The following is a 17,173-nucleotide window of genomic DNA, read 5'->3' as shown; positions in this document are numbered from 1 at the left end:
ACTAGGCCTTATTGGGATCCGGTTTCCTCACGATGTTTTCCTTCACCGAAAAGCGACTGGTAAATATAAAATGATATTATGTACATAAGTTCCTAAAAACTCATTGGTACGAACCGGGGTTTGAACCCGCGACCTCCGGTTTGAAAGTCGCACGCTCTTACCGCTAGGCCACCAGTGCTTCCATGTAAAAAATGGTACATAAATAAGCAAAAATATCAAATATTGAACATTTTGGCAATTAGACAAAGTATTTTTTTTACATTTGAAATATTATAAACGATGTGCTGATTTTCCGTAAAACGGAGAACGATTATCGGGCCCGAAATCGGGAATGGTGGATGTAATTGGCGCTTGAGTCCGGTTAGTGTACGACTCAAGTACGACTGAATAATGTACAACCCAATAATTGGCATACACTTTTTTGGACGCGGATTATGGAGTTGTGCACTATTGCCACAGAATAAATAATAGTTCCATTGTATGTCTATGGTTCCCCCGTATTGCCCTGTCGAAACCACAAAACAATGGCCTCCATAGAGATACAATAACTATATAGATGAAATGGTATAGCCGGCAGATGATCGAACGAGATGCTCTAATGGAACTATCCGTTGGAGTAGCAAAGAAAGCGCCGTGATTGTTTGTCCTTGTCACAGTTAAAAAAAAATTATTCCCCACCGTAAATTTTAGTATGGCTTATGGTGGGCAACAAATAACCCGACCAAATTACGTAGGTTGTTTTTGTTATGTTGTCGTGAATGTTAAAACTTATTTTTAGTTTGGCGCATTCCATTTATTCTGTCCCTTACGGGCGCACGCTTATAGTACATCTAAGGTCTGTTTTTTTATTCCGTAGACTAAAATGACGTTTCATATGTAAGACGTGACATTTCTTAGTACCACATGAAATGTCATTTTAGTCTACGGAATAAAAAAACAGAATTATAGTTGATCCTACCATCTATGATGACCTCATATTATTGGCTCGGACTCAGACCATGTTTGTACACAAGGTACACACTGATAACGCTCAGCCCAATAATACACGTCCCAATAGTAGTATGTATGTATGTGTATGTAGTAGTATGTAGGTATGTAGTTTCGTTCGAGTTCCATTTTTAAGTCGTCGAATATTTGTCAGATTAAAGACGCAACCAAGAACGGAACGTAACATCAGGGGGCCTACCGCGAAAACCGAAATTCACAAATTACGGGATCTTTCTCTTTTAATCTCACTAAGACGTAATTAGAGTGACAGAGAAAAATGCCCGCAATTGACGAACTTCGATTTTCGCGGTTATAGCCCAGGGCTCCTACCAGGAAAATCGAAACTCGTCAATTGCTGGCATTTTTCTCTGTCACTCTAATTACGTCTTTGTTAGAGTAAAAGAGAAAGATCCCCGCAATTTGCGAATTTCGGTTTTCGCGGTAAGCCCCCAGTTTCAGTGTGTCAAATTTGAAATATCCTAAAATTCCTATCCTAACCTAAAGTTGTACTAGCGCAAATTTTGTCGCTTCATAATTAAATAAACTATTAAATATGACACTGTACAAATTAAAAACAGCACCATCAGTTCTAATAGAAGATGACTACGACAAAAATATAGTACCTTTGCTTTTAGAATTGGCAAACTATGAGAAACATGAATTGCATATGTTGTGTTATGAAAAGCCTGCTAGCTATTGGAAATGTGTTTTCAGAAACAAAAATGTGATATTCCACGAGGATCCAAACACAGAACATGTAGAGATTCTTGGGAGTTCAAAATGTTCAGTGATAATTGATTCCATAAACCAGATGTCCCTGTGCTTGGGATGGACAGATTGCTTAAAGCATTTAAGAAGGCTCATATCCAGTACAGATGTTCTACAGTTAATATTCGTAGTACACAAAGACTGCTTATCTCATTCTTCCAAGACACAAAGTCAATTACATCACATAGCAAGTGCAATAGTTTCCTATGATATAATAGATTCATCTAAAATATGGGTTCAGTTAAAGAAGAGTGGTAAGATTGTCAAATCAGAAGAGATCCTTACATATGACAGCAGAACTTCAACTTTGAAGTCCAATATTGTAATAAACAATAAAAAGAAGGAAGAGGAACCAGTGAAGCCTTTGCCAAGTAGCCTGTCAACATTCAAGATAGAAATGGATCAGACAGAGAAACTGGAGAAGTATAAACTGAAACTGCCATACATGAGTAAGATACACAGTGGAGAGAGTAAAGTTTACTATGAACCAGATGCTGTAGACGACTGGGACGAGGAGGATCCTGATGAAGATCTTGATATTTAAATAAATGTATCATACTTCATAGTTTGAATTTACTGGTTGATTTATGAAATTGTATGGTTGACTTCACAAACATCTTAACACTCCACAAAATAATATATTTACACAACCTTATTGTCAAGTGTCTTAGAGATGTGTAAATATATTTGGGAGTTGGCTTGTAAAGATGTTTATGAACTCAACTGTACAATCTTACTTATTACCACACAGTGTAGCTTAAAAAACATGCTGGATTCATCATCATCATCATGAACTTAAAGAGTTATTCTCTTGTCAGTGGAGTATCTTCCAGGTTTACATATCTTGGCGTCAGCTCTTTGACTTTTTGTTATGACACAACCCCTACATTTTCTTTCTCTTGTTCTAAGTAACTGCGTCTGGGTTTTCCTCTACTTCGCGTGCGCCCTATCTGCCCCTTCAGGATAGTTTTTAAAGAAGTTGTCATGTTGTATTATACAAGGTGCTCGTAAGCATTGCGAGAGATTTTAACGGTGCATTCCTGATGGCAACAGAAGCAAAGAATGTTATATAAGTTTTTTGTGAAATTCGACAAAAAAAATTTTTTTTTGTTTTTTTTTCCTTTTTTTGAACACTCCTGTACATAAAACGTAATTTTTATTGATAAACACATAACCTAAAATTAACTAAAAAGTTTTTTTTTTATTTGGGGGTAGCCTCTCGAATACATTGTTTTAATTTTTCGATGTCAATCAATAGGTATGTCCAGACTAGACCTCAAAGTGGTAATACTGCAGTCAAAAATGTGTTTTGTACCGACTTATGGCGAAAGAATGATTTCGAAAAACATTTAATTATCTCTGAAACTAGGCCTAATCCAGAAAATTTTATACGACATTTTAGTTTCTAAATATTACCAGGAATGCTTAGTTAAAATGTCTCGCAATGCTCACAAGCACCTTGTATATCCAAACATCTATTTTCAAGTGTTCAGAATAGCTCTTCTTTTACTCACTCTGTGTAACATTCTTCCTCATTCGTTATATTGTCTCTACAATAGATTTTGAATGCTTCCATTCTCTTAGTCATTGCCCACGTTTCACTTCCACGAAGGATAGGATAGCCCTCCAGATGTACACCTTACTCAGTAGACTCTTGTTTCTGCATGATAAACAGGATTTCAACAATTGTCTCTTCCAGTTGTAAGCTGTAACAACTGTTTTTGCAACAATGTCTGGTGTATGGTACACCTAGAGTCCCTTCCCTGGTATTTAAGCTGCCTAAATATTTAAAACCTACCACATGCTGAATTGGTGTATTGTTGAGAACTATTGGAAGATGTCTTTTATTGTGTTTTGTAGTTATAGTTTTCTTTATATGTTTATCTTTAACCAGACATACTTACCATATTTTTATAGGGGTCATAGGACTCGGAAGGTTGTAGAGCAGTGTTGTCACATACAATTTTGCCGAAATGGTAGATCAGGGTGCAATAATAGGTAGATCTACCACTCAATAGAAGTACATTTTTATGATTAAAAATGTTTTGAATTATTTATAAGTTTTTAATATTGTGACATCAGTACACATGTTCATTAAAGAAATTGAAACATAAGTTAGGATTTCCATTGTTTGTAGGTAATAAACCTGCTTGTATAATTTGTTTCTTTGGCAAGTTTTCATTAAATCGAATCCAAATTCGGTAGAAATTAGGTAATGTTCCGTCACATGTATTGAGAATTGCTTACAATTGTACCATTTTGAAAAATAGGTAGATTTCAGGCCGAAGGAGGTAGATAGGTAGAATGCAGGTAAAGTAAAATAGGTAGATCTACCAAAAAGTAGGTAGATGTGACAACACTGGTGTAGAGTCCATCATATCAATGTTAAGTCTGCAAACCCAAGTGCTAAGATTAGTAGGGTTCCCTGCCAAGTCAGTGGAAACTTAGCATAGGCAGCCTATGTTATCTAAGTATTAGGTTGAGGGCTGCAAATTTTTTTTTTTGAAGTGACCATCTAGACAGCACACAAATGGTCACTGCTATATTATTATTGAGCTTACTGTGGGACTTAGTCAATTTGTGTAATAATGTCGTATAATATTTATTTATTTATTTATTTGTCAAAGAAAAATTAGTGCCCCAAATTTAACAGCTGCACCAGCCCCAGGTCGCTGTCGCTGCACGGCCCCGTTTTTACGGTAATTCTGGTTGTCAAAGGTTGAAATTGACTATTAACTTACCACGGAGTCGTATAGCGCCATCTAGTTCGGCTGTCAAACTAGGGTACACAATTTTATTTTTCTTAGACGTTACCTTTTCCTTAATCAACAACTACTATTGTTCAGAGCACCCTTGCTACAGGTACTACAAACTTTATTGTGCACACGCTATGGCGCAGAACCCACTGCATGCACTGTGCGGGTGTGCGGCGTGGCACCGCTGCGCGAAGTTTTGTATCGCTAAACCGCCGCACTAGATGGAAAGACATGGAATCATTGGAATTGGATATTGGAAGGGGAACTGATTCTTCATCACAAACCCCTGGTTACAAAGAATCACTTTTTATTTATTTTTCTATAATCCGTTACAATTTTGCGATTTTTTTTTATTTATTTGCCACGTAGCTTATCGACATTACATAAATATCTAATAAAGTAGAAATCCCAGTACGTGGAAGTTAATTTTATTAATGAAACCGTAATTACATCAGCTCTTAAACTATTTTCATAGTTACTCATTCCGTGATTAAATTTTCGTGACCTAACAGACTAAACAATCGAATGGATAAACAAGTACAACAGTGAATCCACAACGAGGCAGATCGCCACATTTGAGAAACGAAGATGTATCAATTATATAATATAACTAAATCAATTAGTTAACAAACGAATGACAAGTTTTTCTTCTAATTAAAAAATATATTATGCAAGCCATAGTTTATCGTAAAAACAAGCCCGGAGAATTTAATAGACATTCGACACTAGCAATTTAAATACTGCGAATGACATCGGACGCGCGCTCTAAAATGAGCGCAGGGTCTAATATAAGCTCATTAATGATAGATAATAAAGCTAACAAAATATATGATAAAAATGATTTACAACCTCGTAACCTAACGAAAGCCTTCCAGTTCATATCTGGGCACTGAGGGGGCGCACAGCCGGGCCGTGCGGGCCGAGTCGCGCACACGGCGCGCGCTACTCGTTGGACAGCTCCTTGAGCCGCTCCTCCCGGGGCCGCGCGCCGCCGAAGATGGACGACGCCTGCGACGTGGACGCCAGCGAGTTCACCGGCTCCGTCACCGTCCGCGGCTGCAGCTTCAGCTTTGGTCTGCCTGTTGTATCTGCAACCGATTCATATCCCAGATTATGATGAAGTAATTACCAACATTTTGCCAAAAAGTATCGGTGAACCAGTAGTTTCATATGGGTGAATTATAGTTAGTATTATACGACCGTTTCATCTATACGTAAGCAAGCCGTAGATTTTGCTTCAATTTGTCATTAACGACATACTGGGTGTCCAGTAATTAATGGATGACTTTCTAACCACCGATAAGGTACCTTAGGCTGGTCCAGAAAATACACTTAACTTTCTATAGGAAATAAATATATTAGTTGAGTCCGGATCTCATAGTGAAAAAAGTATAAGATTTCAGTTTGGTATACGAAGGTTAAATTAATTCAACCATTAAAATCGACGAGCAGGAAAACGTATTTATAGATCCCGAACCAAAATTTATAAATTCCGTTGACCTAGAACTATTTGCAAATAATATCGCATAACAAATAAAAAAAAATCTCGGTGGGCGAGTCAGACTTCTGTCCCGTTTTTTACTTATTGGTACCGTATTACAGGAGTATTATCGATGGAATGTGAAAGGCTATTATGTGCGCTTACACCCTTGACAAAATTTCAACACAAACCTTTGGTGTTTTGTTTTACGGTGGTTCCAATGTAACACTTCTCATCTAATCAAGAACCCATTCCATCTTATCCCGTCGCACCTTAAATTTACCCAACATAGTCAAGCACCACTGAATTCAGCCGTTTCCGCAGTCAGTTTGCGAGGAGCACTTATAGACTTCACCTCCGACCTACAGCTTTCGCGGCGATAAGTTTCCGTGAAGAAGTGGTGGCGCACTCACCCGGGCGGGAGTTGGGCATGTCGTCGAAGTTGCGGCGCGGCGGCGCGGCGACGCCCTGCGCGGGCGCGGCGCGCGCGCCCATGCGGCCCCAGTCCTGCGCGCGCGGCTCCTCGGCCGGCGCGCGCGAGCCGCGCGACTCGGCGCGCGCGTCGCCGCCCCACCGCTCGTTGCCGCCGCCGCCGCCGCCGCCCCCGCCGCGCTCGCGATCTGCAATATGCTACAATTTTCATTCCTCCGTTGACTGACGATCCCGTTTTCTCGATTCTAGAAACTTCTCGGACGTCCGAGTGCCGTTTGGAGGGTTACCGTACGTAAGGATTTCCTCTTGACTTGTCAGGATTGCGGGGGACTTGGCGAGTGTAAGGATTTTTCAAAACTTAACTGACCATTAGAAACCAGAAAAAAGTTTAGAATTGAGCAGAAGAAAGGAAAAGTTATGTTGTAGAAAGTAAAAGAGAATTCATAAAGTCAGACCAATATAAGTTGGCAGCGATTTTACGAGCTCAGACGGTGAAAGTGTTATTTTAAATGTCAAACTTCTAAGAAATTATGGCTTTTACTTAAAGACTGTTTGGGCTATCAAAATCACTATCAACTTATCTCGGTCTGACTCTAATCATAGCTCACTTGAATGTGCTTAAAAAAAAAAACAGATATATTCCTAATTTAATTTCACCCTTCCATACTCTGTATCTTTAGGTATTTAAATAATAATAAACAAAATCTACCCTCAATAAGCCAATTGAGGGCAGATGAAAACATTACATGATCAAATAGTGTAGGTTTAACTCAGGTCGTTCAGTAACAGATCCAGGCGGTTTTGTATTTGATTGGTTAACCAATAAATATTATAACTAAAGATGCAACGAATAGTGGCTTGGCCGAATACCGAATATCAGGCGGAGCCATCGGCCGAATAGCTGAATATTAGGCTAGAAGTTTTTACCTTTAATGAAGTAAATTCGAACGCGCGCGTGCGTGCGTTGTGCAATTGCAACTAGTTTCTCGCGTAGGCAGTCTTTGATAGAAATTGCACATTCTGCACGCAGTGCGTATTGAATTGCGGACATTGCGGTGCGTAGGTTTTCGTCATGTGTGTAAAAACAATTATTTTGTATTATTTTCGTCATGTTTTTGTACTATCTATGAATATAAAGGTAATCTGAAAAATTATATTGATCTTAATAATTGATTACTTATAGTTTGTTACTTTTTTTACTCCTCGTTTACCGTTATCTACGTGTTAACGTACTATTCGGTATCCGGCCGAATTCTATGCCACTATTCGGTATCCGGCCGAATTCTATGCCACTATTCGTTGCATCTCTAGTTATAACTACTTACCTGAAAATGTACAAATGGTTTGTTTACTTTTATTTAAATACCTAGATACAGAGTAAAGTTCTTAGTATACCAACGAATGCACAGACAGTGACGAATATAAGAAAATATATCAAATATAACAATATATTAAATATAAAAATAATGGTTACATACACACGGTGCAGAAAAACATAAGAACCCACACAAATGCTTGAGGAAATATTAAAAATCAATAGTCTGAAAATGGATGTCTAATGACGTAATCCACATTATCATTTGAGGAAAGAAAACATAGAAGTTGAAGGTGTAAGATATTATTAGTTATTAGAGACAGCTGATAAACACTCGAAAAAATTACTTTTAAGCATGGTTAAAATAATGATATATGAAACAATGCTATTGTAATATTTGGAATAAGTATTTACAAACTAACAAATACATATAAACACAATAATGCACGAAATAAAAAACTCAGATCACTCACAAAAGTTAAATTGTCAATGAATACTAAATGCTCCATTAAAAATGGCAACCCTTGTATGTTTATGTATGAAAGAAACAGGAAATTCTCAGACTTAAAGTAAAGACGCTAGGAAGAGGAACAGCAATATAATTATGATATATTAGATAGAAAACAGGCGGGTCCATACAGAGCGAGCATACGCGCGAGGCAACGCGCTCAGGCGAGGAAAAAGCACGTGCCGCCTCGGCCGAGGCACGTCTACACTGGCCGTTTTGTGCGCGAGGCAATTTCCTCACCTAATCAATAATTTCTTATCTGAAATTTAATTTTTATTCCTAGTCTATAAATAACACAAAGATTTCTTTTAATGTAGATTTTTAAAGAAAATAATCTGTATTTTTTTCCAATTTTCTGTGCTAAGTCTATTTCTTTCATAATATAAATATACATACTACCTTACTCGTAAAATGTAAAGACATTGTGACCTTCAACCGCGATATAAACGATGCATTAAGAGACATTATATGCTGGCTAGAAAACAATCACCTGAACATTAACTTAAAAAAAACCAAATTTATTCAATTTTTAACATGTAAGAAAAAGACCATGAATCTAAAGGTAACATATAACGATACTATAATTGAAGAAGTTGAATCAGCTAAATTCTTAGGCATAACATTAGACTATCTCTGTAATTGGAAAAGTCATATTGATGACTTGCGTATACGGCTTGATCGTTTTGTATACGTATTGTATCGACTGCGAAGTGTAGTCTCGGAAGAAGCAGCTCTTACCGCGTACCATGGTTATGTGGCATCCATATTACGATATGGGCTCATACTTTGGGGTAACTCAGTAGATGCAGATATTATATTTAAATTGCAAAAGAAATGTATCCGAACTCTATGTGGAGCTGACTTTTTAGCACACTGTAAACCTTTGTTCCAATCCAAACATATACTGCCTCTTCCGTCACTCTATATTTTTGAAATGTGTATTTTTATTAAGAAACATATGTCACTTTTTGAAATTATCACAACGAACTCCAAGAGAGGGACGCATAGAAATAAGTTACTTTTACCTATAACTAAACTAGCGTTATCCAGAAAAAACGTCTACTGTATGGCTATCAAATTATATAATATCCTTTCTGATGAATTTAAAGAATTGCACCTACATACATTTAAAAGAACATTGTTTGATCATTTAATTGAGAATTGTTACTATTCTGTAGATGAATATATTATCAATTGTAAATTATAATTCAATTTTAATATTTCACTAATGTTATAATTTATAAAAAATGTATTTGAAATTTTGTTATTTTTAGAATTGCATGAATAATTGTAGTGTGTAAGTTTAGCTTTTACATTTTGTACATAGTTAGTTTAGCTAGTTAGTAAGTAGTAATATTTGTACGCCAGTCATGGCAAACAAGAATCGTGCTGTAATTAAACATTAACACCTTGTATATATACGCTTGTTTAACGCAAATAAACGATCATTCATTCATTCATTCATTCATTCATTCATTCATAAGTGCTGAGAAACTCCACTCGCAATCCACTGATGTTAATGTAGCAAATAATCTGGAGAGTATACAAGGAGAAATAGGAAATCGTTTGCAAGGCAAAATGAAAACCATCCTTGAAAGAAATCATGATTTTTAGACTGTCACCCAATACTTAGAACAGAAAATAAACCTTAAATTGTACTGGCATAACAATATTCCTATTAAGCTACTTATGTTTGCTTCATTAAGAATAGTGGATTACGCGCGGAGTTCATATCTAAAGAATATATTTTCGATATAAAAAGAAACTGAGTACAAAGAAAATTTGGGAAAATACTGATTATTTTCTTTAATAAATCTACATTATAAGAAATCTTTGTGTTATATTGTCTAGGAATCAAAATTGGACATGACTCGCGCGTATCCCCCTCTGTGTGGAAATTGACTAAAAAGATTAATTTATTTAATCAATTCTGGAGTCATGACCACATTATTGCGAGTAGTTATGTTATTCTGCCGGATCTCTGGTAATATTCCAAATACAACTTACTAAGTACTTAAACTAAAGATAAAAAAAATTGGCCCAAATCGCCGTCAATGGGCAAGGTGCCTAGAAGGCTGGCCGTATTTCCCCGCTGTATATTTCCAGATACTAAAATTGACAGTTAAATTGCTCAAACCTATCCAACCGACCTGTCCAACCGACTTTTGGAACTGGCCTAGCACAATGTCATTTCAGTATATGGGATATAAAAAAATCACAGCTTAGATTAGTATTTCCTAATCATTCATACAAGTGTGTATGTGCCATGTTCGAGATTCGCTAACAGTACAAGTTATAAAGTAATGTACAATGAATGGATAAAAGCAAGCAAATGATGTGACATGATCTTATGATAATTAATGTACAGTGGAACTGGACATACAGTGAAATTCAAACAAATGTATGCTTTAGTAGCTAGAGCATAAATTTGTATCATAATTTTGATAACTAGATTTTCAAAAGTAAGATTTATATGCAACGCCTATGCCCACCTGTGCCCGGCGGAAACCACTGGCAATGCACAGTTTATATTCTTATTTCAAACAAATTTTCATGGTATGTTCATAGCGATGGTTAGTAGCGAATGTTACCATGAGGAAACCCTCCACCCTGGTGCCGGGGCGGGCGGCGCTCGGCGTCGAAGTGGTCGTACGTACCGCGGCCGCCGCCGCCGCCGCCGCCGCCGCCCCCGTCCCGCCGGAAGCCGTCGCGCCCGCCGTCGCGCCCGCGGCCCCCGTCCCGCCGCCCGCGGTCGAATCCGCCCCCTCTGCAAATATATACAATTCATAGATATTTCACATGGTGGCAAACGAGCGTAGCGCTCGTGGGTCACCGTGACATTGTTGACAGTCGAGGCCCGGGCCCTGTTTACAGGGATATTTTTCTAATTTCAGCTTTTGGGTAGCAAATGTTAAGAAAGCATATACTCGTATCCAAGGCGCGGAAACCGGTTAAATTTCCAAACCGTTATCATGTACTTGGCGCAAAACCTTTTAATTTCGGTTTCGGTCTAAAAACCGTTGTTTTTAAACCGGTTTTTATGAGAACAGTTCTTGTCAAATTAACCGGTTAAGAACAATAAAAAAATCGGCTTCTTCCTATGTCGGTATCTATGTTTACGTGGCACACCACCAGGCCGACCAGCCTTTGCGTCGCTCGTCGAATAAACCTGTTTTAAGTTACAATAAAGTTCTTAATACGTTCGCGTTCTTATAAGAGTTCGGAGGAAAATCAAAATAAACTGGTATTTTTATAACCGGTTCCGAGCCTGGCTTGTATCAAAAGCTGACTATACTCGTAGTATTATTCAAACTAGAAGGGTAGGCTGACACATGTCAAAAAGCAATGACATGATCCTGACTATACAAATAAGAAATGATTATTCACATTCTCGATTAAATCTGGAAAGTATCTGCAAAGGCCTTACAATCGATTCTATTAGTGATGATTTATATTTTTAAGTAGACATACCTTCACAATTGAACGCGACTGAAACGATTTGACACGAGCGGAATCGATTCGGTCATAAGTAGAGTCAAACTATTGCAATTGAGTTCCGTTTTACCACGTTTTAAGTAAAGAAACTCAACAATATTCCAATTTATCTTTTTATTTTTATTTCATAATAATATTTTGGTGATTTGTGTCTATTATAATGACATTGAAAGCTAAGAAGATAGGTATTTTTTGTCTTATTACTGTCAGGATTCAAATTATTTTTGTTAAAAAAATTGGTTTGAAACGTCAATAGGCGGGTCCGCACAGAGCGAACAGCCTCGCGAGGAAATTTCCTCGCGCGGCCGCGTGCTCGTGCAACTTTTGCCTCAGCACGTTTGCCTCAGCCGAGCCAATTTGCTCGGCAAGATGGCGTCCCTCAGTCAGCTGTACAAAATATGATGCTGCACATATTCACTGCCGTGGCTCGTGTATGTTTTATTTTGCTTTTCAAAGCAATCCAAAAGAAAAAACGAAAACGAACAAGTTGCAGAAGATTGACAAATCTATAAATATCAATCACGATACGAAAATCGGCTCTTTTGAGGTTAGAAAATAGAGTAAAGACGAATTTTAAACGCATTTAAAAAAAGGAGTGATTCGACTTGCTCTGTTCTCAATTACACGTAAAAATTAAATGGCAAGACTCAAATTGAAGAAAGGTATCACTTTCAGGGAGATGGCGCTTCCCACGCAGCGATATTTAGCGATGGAAGACTCGTACACCAATCTCCGTCTATTTATTAAATTTACAATAAAATTAAACATCAATCCTCTCTAATTCCCCTATTTTGCCCCCTTTGCTTAAAACTAGCAAAGTAACTCCGATTTTCAAAGGCAAAAGTAAGAGAGAAAATATGGATGGATACCGGCCTATTTCTATCATCCCAGCGGTATCCAAGGTCCTTGAGAGTGGCCTGAGTAGCCGCCTCTCCAACTTCTTAGTCGCTACGAACGCGCTGTCCGAACGCCAGTATGCGTACCGTACAGGGCATTCGACGACTTCTCTAACTCGAGAACTAATCCGGCGTATCATGGCTGCCAGGGAAGGTCAACAACAGGTAGCAATTTTGTGTTGTGACCTTTCCAAGGCCTTCGATGTTGCTGACCATGATGTGCTACTGCTAGCTGCAAAGCTGCAGCATTACGGCATTCACGGCTCAACGCTGTCTCTATTTGCTAGCTTACTCAGAAATAGATCCCAAATTGTAGTAGGCGACGGTGGTAAGATACGATCGGATCCTTTGGAAGCGAAGATGGGTGTTGCGCAGGGATCATCAGTATCAAATATCCTCTTTTCCCTACTTCTCAATGACCTACCAGAGTCAATTCAGGCTGCCGAAACTCTAATGTACGCCGATGACGTTGCCGCTATTGTGACAGCGCCTACCTCTGACGGTTTAGAGCAAGAACTGAATAACGCAGCAGCACAGCTGTCTCGGTGGTTTGCATGGAACGGGCTAGCCTTAAATTTAAAAAAGACGCACTTCTTGCACTTCAATTTGTCAGGTCGCAGTATGAGTCCACTGAGAGTCCAGACTGATGAAAAAATGCTCGAGCAAACCATCTCCACCAACTTCTTAGGATTCCAAATTGATCAGGGATTAAAGTGGGATCTGCACGTTGACAGGTTGTGTAGCAAATTAGGAAGTGCATGCTTCGCTTTGAGTCGTGTTGCGAAAACAGTGGCTCCAGAGGTTGCCCGCACCTGTTATTTCGCTACTGTACACTCACTGATACAGTACGGTGCGGAGCTATGGGGTCGCTGTGCGCAATGGGAAAGAGTATTTCGCCTGCAGAAACGTGCCATCAGGACCATCGCGCGGGTGCCTGCTGATACCCCTGCCAAAGAGCTTTTTAAAAAGCTTAGCATTCTTACACTGCCTGCAATAGTAATCATGCAGGTAGCTATATACGTGAGAGGAAACTTGAACTTATTTAAAACGAAAGAGATGGGGTCTAATTACAATACGCGTAATGCTAGGAAACTAGTAGGAATTAGTAGGAAATTAAAAAAATCTAATAAATTAACTCATGTAATGGGACCTACTGTTTATAATAATCTGCCACAAAACATTATTGACGCATCAAGTGTGTGCAACTTTAAGCATAGACTAAAAAACTGGCTCGTTGAACACCCGTTCTACACCTACGAGGAGTTCATAATGCATACAGGGTCAGTACCTATCCGAACAGACTTTTAAATAAGAAACTTAATGTATAATGTATGTTTCACCTATTTTTAAAATTAAATTTTATTTTTATTTTTTATTTTTATTTATATTTTTGATTCTAATGTTATTTGAATTTCTTATCCCAATTTTAATTTATTATAATTGTAATTCTAATTTTATATTACTTTATTTATTTTTTTGACATATAAATTGGCTTTGTTTTTAATTTTACTTATTGATTATCCTAATACTAATTGATTTTAATGTATATTTTGATACTGAGTCTAATTTCTGATCTTAATTTAAAATGTAAATAGGCTTTGCTTTAATTTTTATTGTAATTTTATTTTTAAGTTAGTTTTAACTTTAATCTAGTTTTATTTTGACATGTAAACTAACTTTATGAATAAATGAGTATGAGTATGAGTATTCGTATAGATGGGATCAAGCATCCCATATCATGTATTTGATACGTAAAAGGATATTCATTGGTGTGATTCAATTTTCCCATTTGATATACGGAACAAAATAACCACGCGCACCAAACAAACACGTCCCGACCGGCGCGCGGCAAACGACCGAGGCGCCTTTGAGCATGCCGAAAAACCGACACCGAGCGGGTCGGACAAGGTCGCGCTCTCGCGCTCGCCCGAGGAAAACGTGCGCTCTGCCTCGGCCGAGCGAGGCACGTCTACATTAGCCGGGTCCACACAGAGCGGGCATAGCTCTGTGTGGACCCGGCTATTGGCCGTTTTGTGTGCGAGGAAATTGCCTCGCGCGTATCATCGCTCTGTTTTTTTTTACAAGGAGGCAAAGTTGTTGTTCGTACCCAAGCAAGTGAAAGATTCCAAAATTGAACCACTAGGATTGCAAGTGATTCAAGAAGTGGAATCTTGAGTGTTACGAGGGTTTCAAGGCAGAAGTGTTAAGCAAACTTTGCCTCCAAGTGAAACACAATAATTTTCACCACACCAATGCGAGGAAAATACTATCTATGCAATACCAAAAAATCAACTCCAAAGGAACATAATAAAAAAATATCATGCAAAGGATCTAGATTAAAAATGAGAAGACTTATCATAGATTCTTGAATCAAAAAGTAATTCCTATAATTGGCCATATCAAAACTTTTACTTGTATGATGAACCATGAAGTATGAAGCCTATTCAAGGATGTTTAAATTAGCAAAAACAAATAAAGGCATTGTATACAGTGAAGTCAGAATTATGTCACTTCCTGAAAAACTTCATTGTAGTAAATTAGTTTTGAATGTTTTTAAGTCACTGTTTTAATCACTTAGGAGACTGTCTGCTGAGCTGCAAAATTATATTACCTGTTATAATTTATCAGTTGCTAGAAGTACAGGAGAGACACCTTCCAGATAGATTCTCGTCTTTGGTTCAATTTTCATACATTGATCCGCCTGTTGCTATCTTTGCATGCACATAATTATTTTATAGCCGATGGTCATGGGTTCGAATTCTGGTCAGGGCATGTATTTGTGTCATGAGCACAGATATTTGTTCCTGAGTCATGGATGTTTTCTATGTATTTAAGTATTTGTATATTATATATATTGTTGTCACAACACAAGCCTTCTTGAGCTTACATCCAATAAGTTAAATTAAATTAAAATTCAAATCATACCCTGGGACTTAGTCAATTTGTGTAAGAATATCCCTATAATAATATATTTGCTGCAGTTTTTTCAATATTGTTTCACAAATGATGTGACAAATCAGTTCATGGAGAGCTAGGGCCACTAGAGGGAATATGGGAGCTATGCTTTCTATTAAGAAAGGTCAGGGGTCTGACTTTTAATAAACTAGGCAACTTAAGACAGTAATCAGGCCTACCTCATGTTAATACAATTAGAAGTATTTAATGAGGTATTAATCAGCTATTAGGTAATTTGTTTGCACTCAAAATATTTATAAAAAAAGTTTCAGTCAGCTAAAAAGTGTGTACTCATAGCTTAGTCAAAACAAACTACAACTATAGTTATTTAATGTTCTTAACGTAAGACATTTGGGTACTGACTTACCGGTCATTTCGTTTTTCTTCTGCCACATCTATTTTTATGTAATTTCCGTCCACATTGAGAAGACCATTCATTTCAATGGCTTTAATCAAGTCATCAAGATATTCAAATTCTACATAGCAGAACCCTTTGAATCTGTCTGTTTCTTTATCCATCACCAATCGCACATTTTTAATGGATAGATTCTGAAAAAGAAAATATTTTATGTGTCAGTCAATGTTTGAAAACATTTACTTCATAATAAATATTTTATGTTACAGAGATGTAAACAATTCAAGTCTATTGAAAATGAAAATGATTTTATTTCATAAATACAATGACAAATTTACATTATAATATTATACAACCGCAGCTTAAGCAATTATTGCCAGGACAATCAATAGTTCATGTCACCATAGGGAGATTGAATAAAGTACATGTATAAAGACAACAATTTCAATATTTGTTAATAATAAATTTAACAAAATGTTGAAAAACATCAAGACAAGAAGATGTGTAGTCAAAGAAATACTGAACTAATTTAGTCCATAAGTTAAGTATTACTTATTAATAAATCAATAATACAATATCATTTTTATTATTCAAATAACATTTCTCATCCTGGTAAACGATAGTCAAGATGAAGTAAGAAAATGAGTAATTCTTTTGAATGGTACAAAATCAGGTAAGGGTACTTACGGGAAAAATTCTGTTAATATCTCCTTGAATGATATCACCGGGTAAGTTTCCGACGTATGCCTTGTATGGTGGCTCGGTGGGAAGCGGGCGCCCGCCCGCTGTCCTTCGGCCTCCGCCGAAGTCCCTAAAGTCGCCAACATAACCAAGGTATATTATAACCTATAAAATTGTATCACACGCACTACTTTTAACACAATCATATGAGACATGATCTTCACTGTTATTAACGCGACAATGATACCGTTTAAATTCACATAGTCACTATAAAAACCGTAATTTCAGAATATGTTATCGCATTGCCAAAACACGGGAATTTGCTGATAGGAACGGTGAAGCGCCGCTATAATAGGGAAATCCATTTTCAGAAAGGTAAGTTAGACATAAAATAGTGTTCTAAAAGGCCTATTGAATAATATTTTTGACTTTATACCTAGGATTTCCATCGTCGAAACCACTGCGACCTGCCATGTTTAGAAACATGGAACACTGAGCGCGCGCGCATCAATTTCTAGAAGAGCAGCCATTACTTTTTTTCATGT

At 37.5% G+C, this 17,173-nt stretch overlaps 2 protein-coding genes across 2 annotated transcripts; one reads left to right on the top strand and one right to left on the bottom strand.

Moving 5' to 3' along the window:
* Nucleotides 1-1,450: 1,450 nt before the first annotated feature.
* Nucleotides 1,451-2,318, top strand: LOC133529032 (elongator complex protein 5). The gene has a single exon (XM_061866619.1). It carries the CDS (start codon nt 1,541-1,543, stop codon nt 2,297-2,299), a length of 759 nt encoding a protein of 252 aa, XP_061722603.1. The 5' UTR covers nt 1,451-1,540; the 3' UTR covers nt 2,300-2,318.
* A 2,605-nt stretch (nt 2,319-4,923) lies between these two features.
* On the bottom strand, nt 4,924-17,160 carry LOC133528978 (eukaryotic translation initiation factor 4H-like). The gene is made up of 6 exons (XM_061866519.1): nt 17,065-17,160; nt 16,635-16,758; nt 15,960-16,141; nt 10,838-11,013; nt 6,405-6,611; nt 4,924-5,599 (listed from the first exon to the last, which is right to left on the bottom strand). The coding sequence occupies exons 1-6, from the start codon at nt 17,112-17,114 to the stop codon at nt 5,454-5,456; spliced, it is 885 nt and encodes a 294-aa protein (XP_061722503.1). The 5' UTR covers nt 17,115-17,160; the 3' UTR covers nt 4,924-5,453.
* Nucleotides 17,161-17,173: the final 13 nt, after the last annotated feature.

This window comes from Cydia pomonella, chromosome 20 (assembly GCF_033807575.1).
Source record: "Cydia pomonella isolate Wapato2018A chromosome 20, ilCydPomo1, whole genome shotgun sequence".
In the NCBI taxonomy this organism is placed as follows: domain Eukaryota; kingdom Metazoa; phylum Arthropoda; class Insecta; order Lepidoptera; family Tortricidae; genus Cydia; species Cydia pomonella.
Note: the sequence above shows the minus strand (reverse complement) of the source record. Positions and strands in the feature narration are given on the sequence as shown.

What these genes read in the sequence shown, in the direction of transcription:
- LOC133529032 (XM_061866619.1), top strand. Translation starts at nt 1,541, where the DNA reads ATGACACTGTACAAATTAAAAACAGCACCATCAGTTCTAATAGAAGAT.
- LOC133528978 (XM_061866519.1), bottom strand. Translation starts at nt 17,114, where the DNA reads ATGTTTCTAAACATGGCAGGTCGCAGTGGTTTCGACGATGGAAATCCT. An exon ending in TTCGACGATGGAAATCCTAG is followed by an intron (nt 16,759 to 17,064) that starts GTATAAAGTCAA and finishes TGGCGACTTTAG; the next exon opens with GGACTTCGGCGGAGGCCGAA. An exon ending in GGGTGGAGGGTTTCCTCATG is followed by an intron (nt 6,612 to 10,837) that starts GTAACATTCGCT and finishes AGCATATTGCAG; the next exon opens with ATCGCGAGCGCGGCGGGGGC.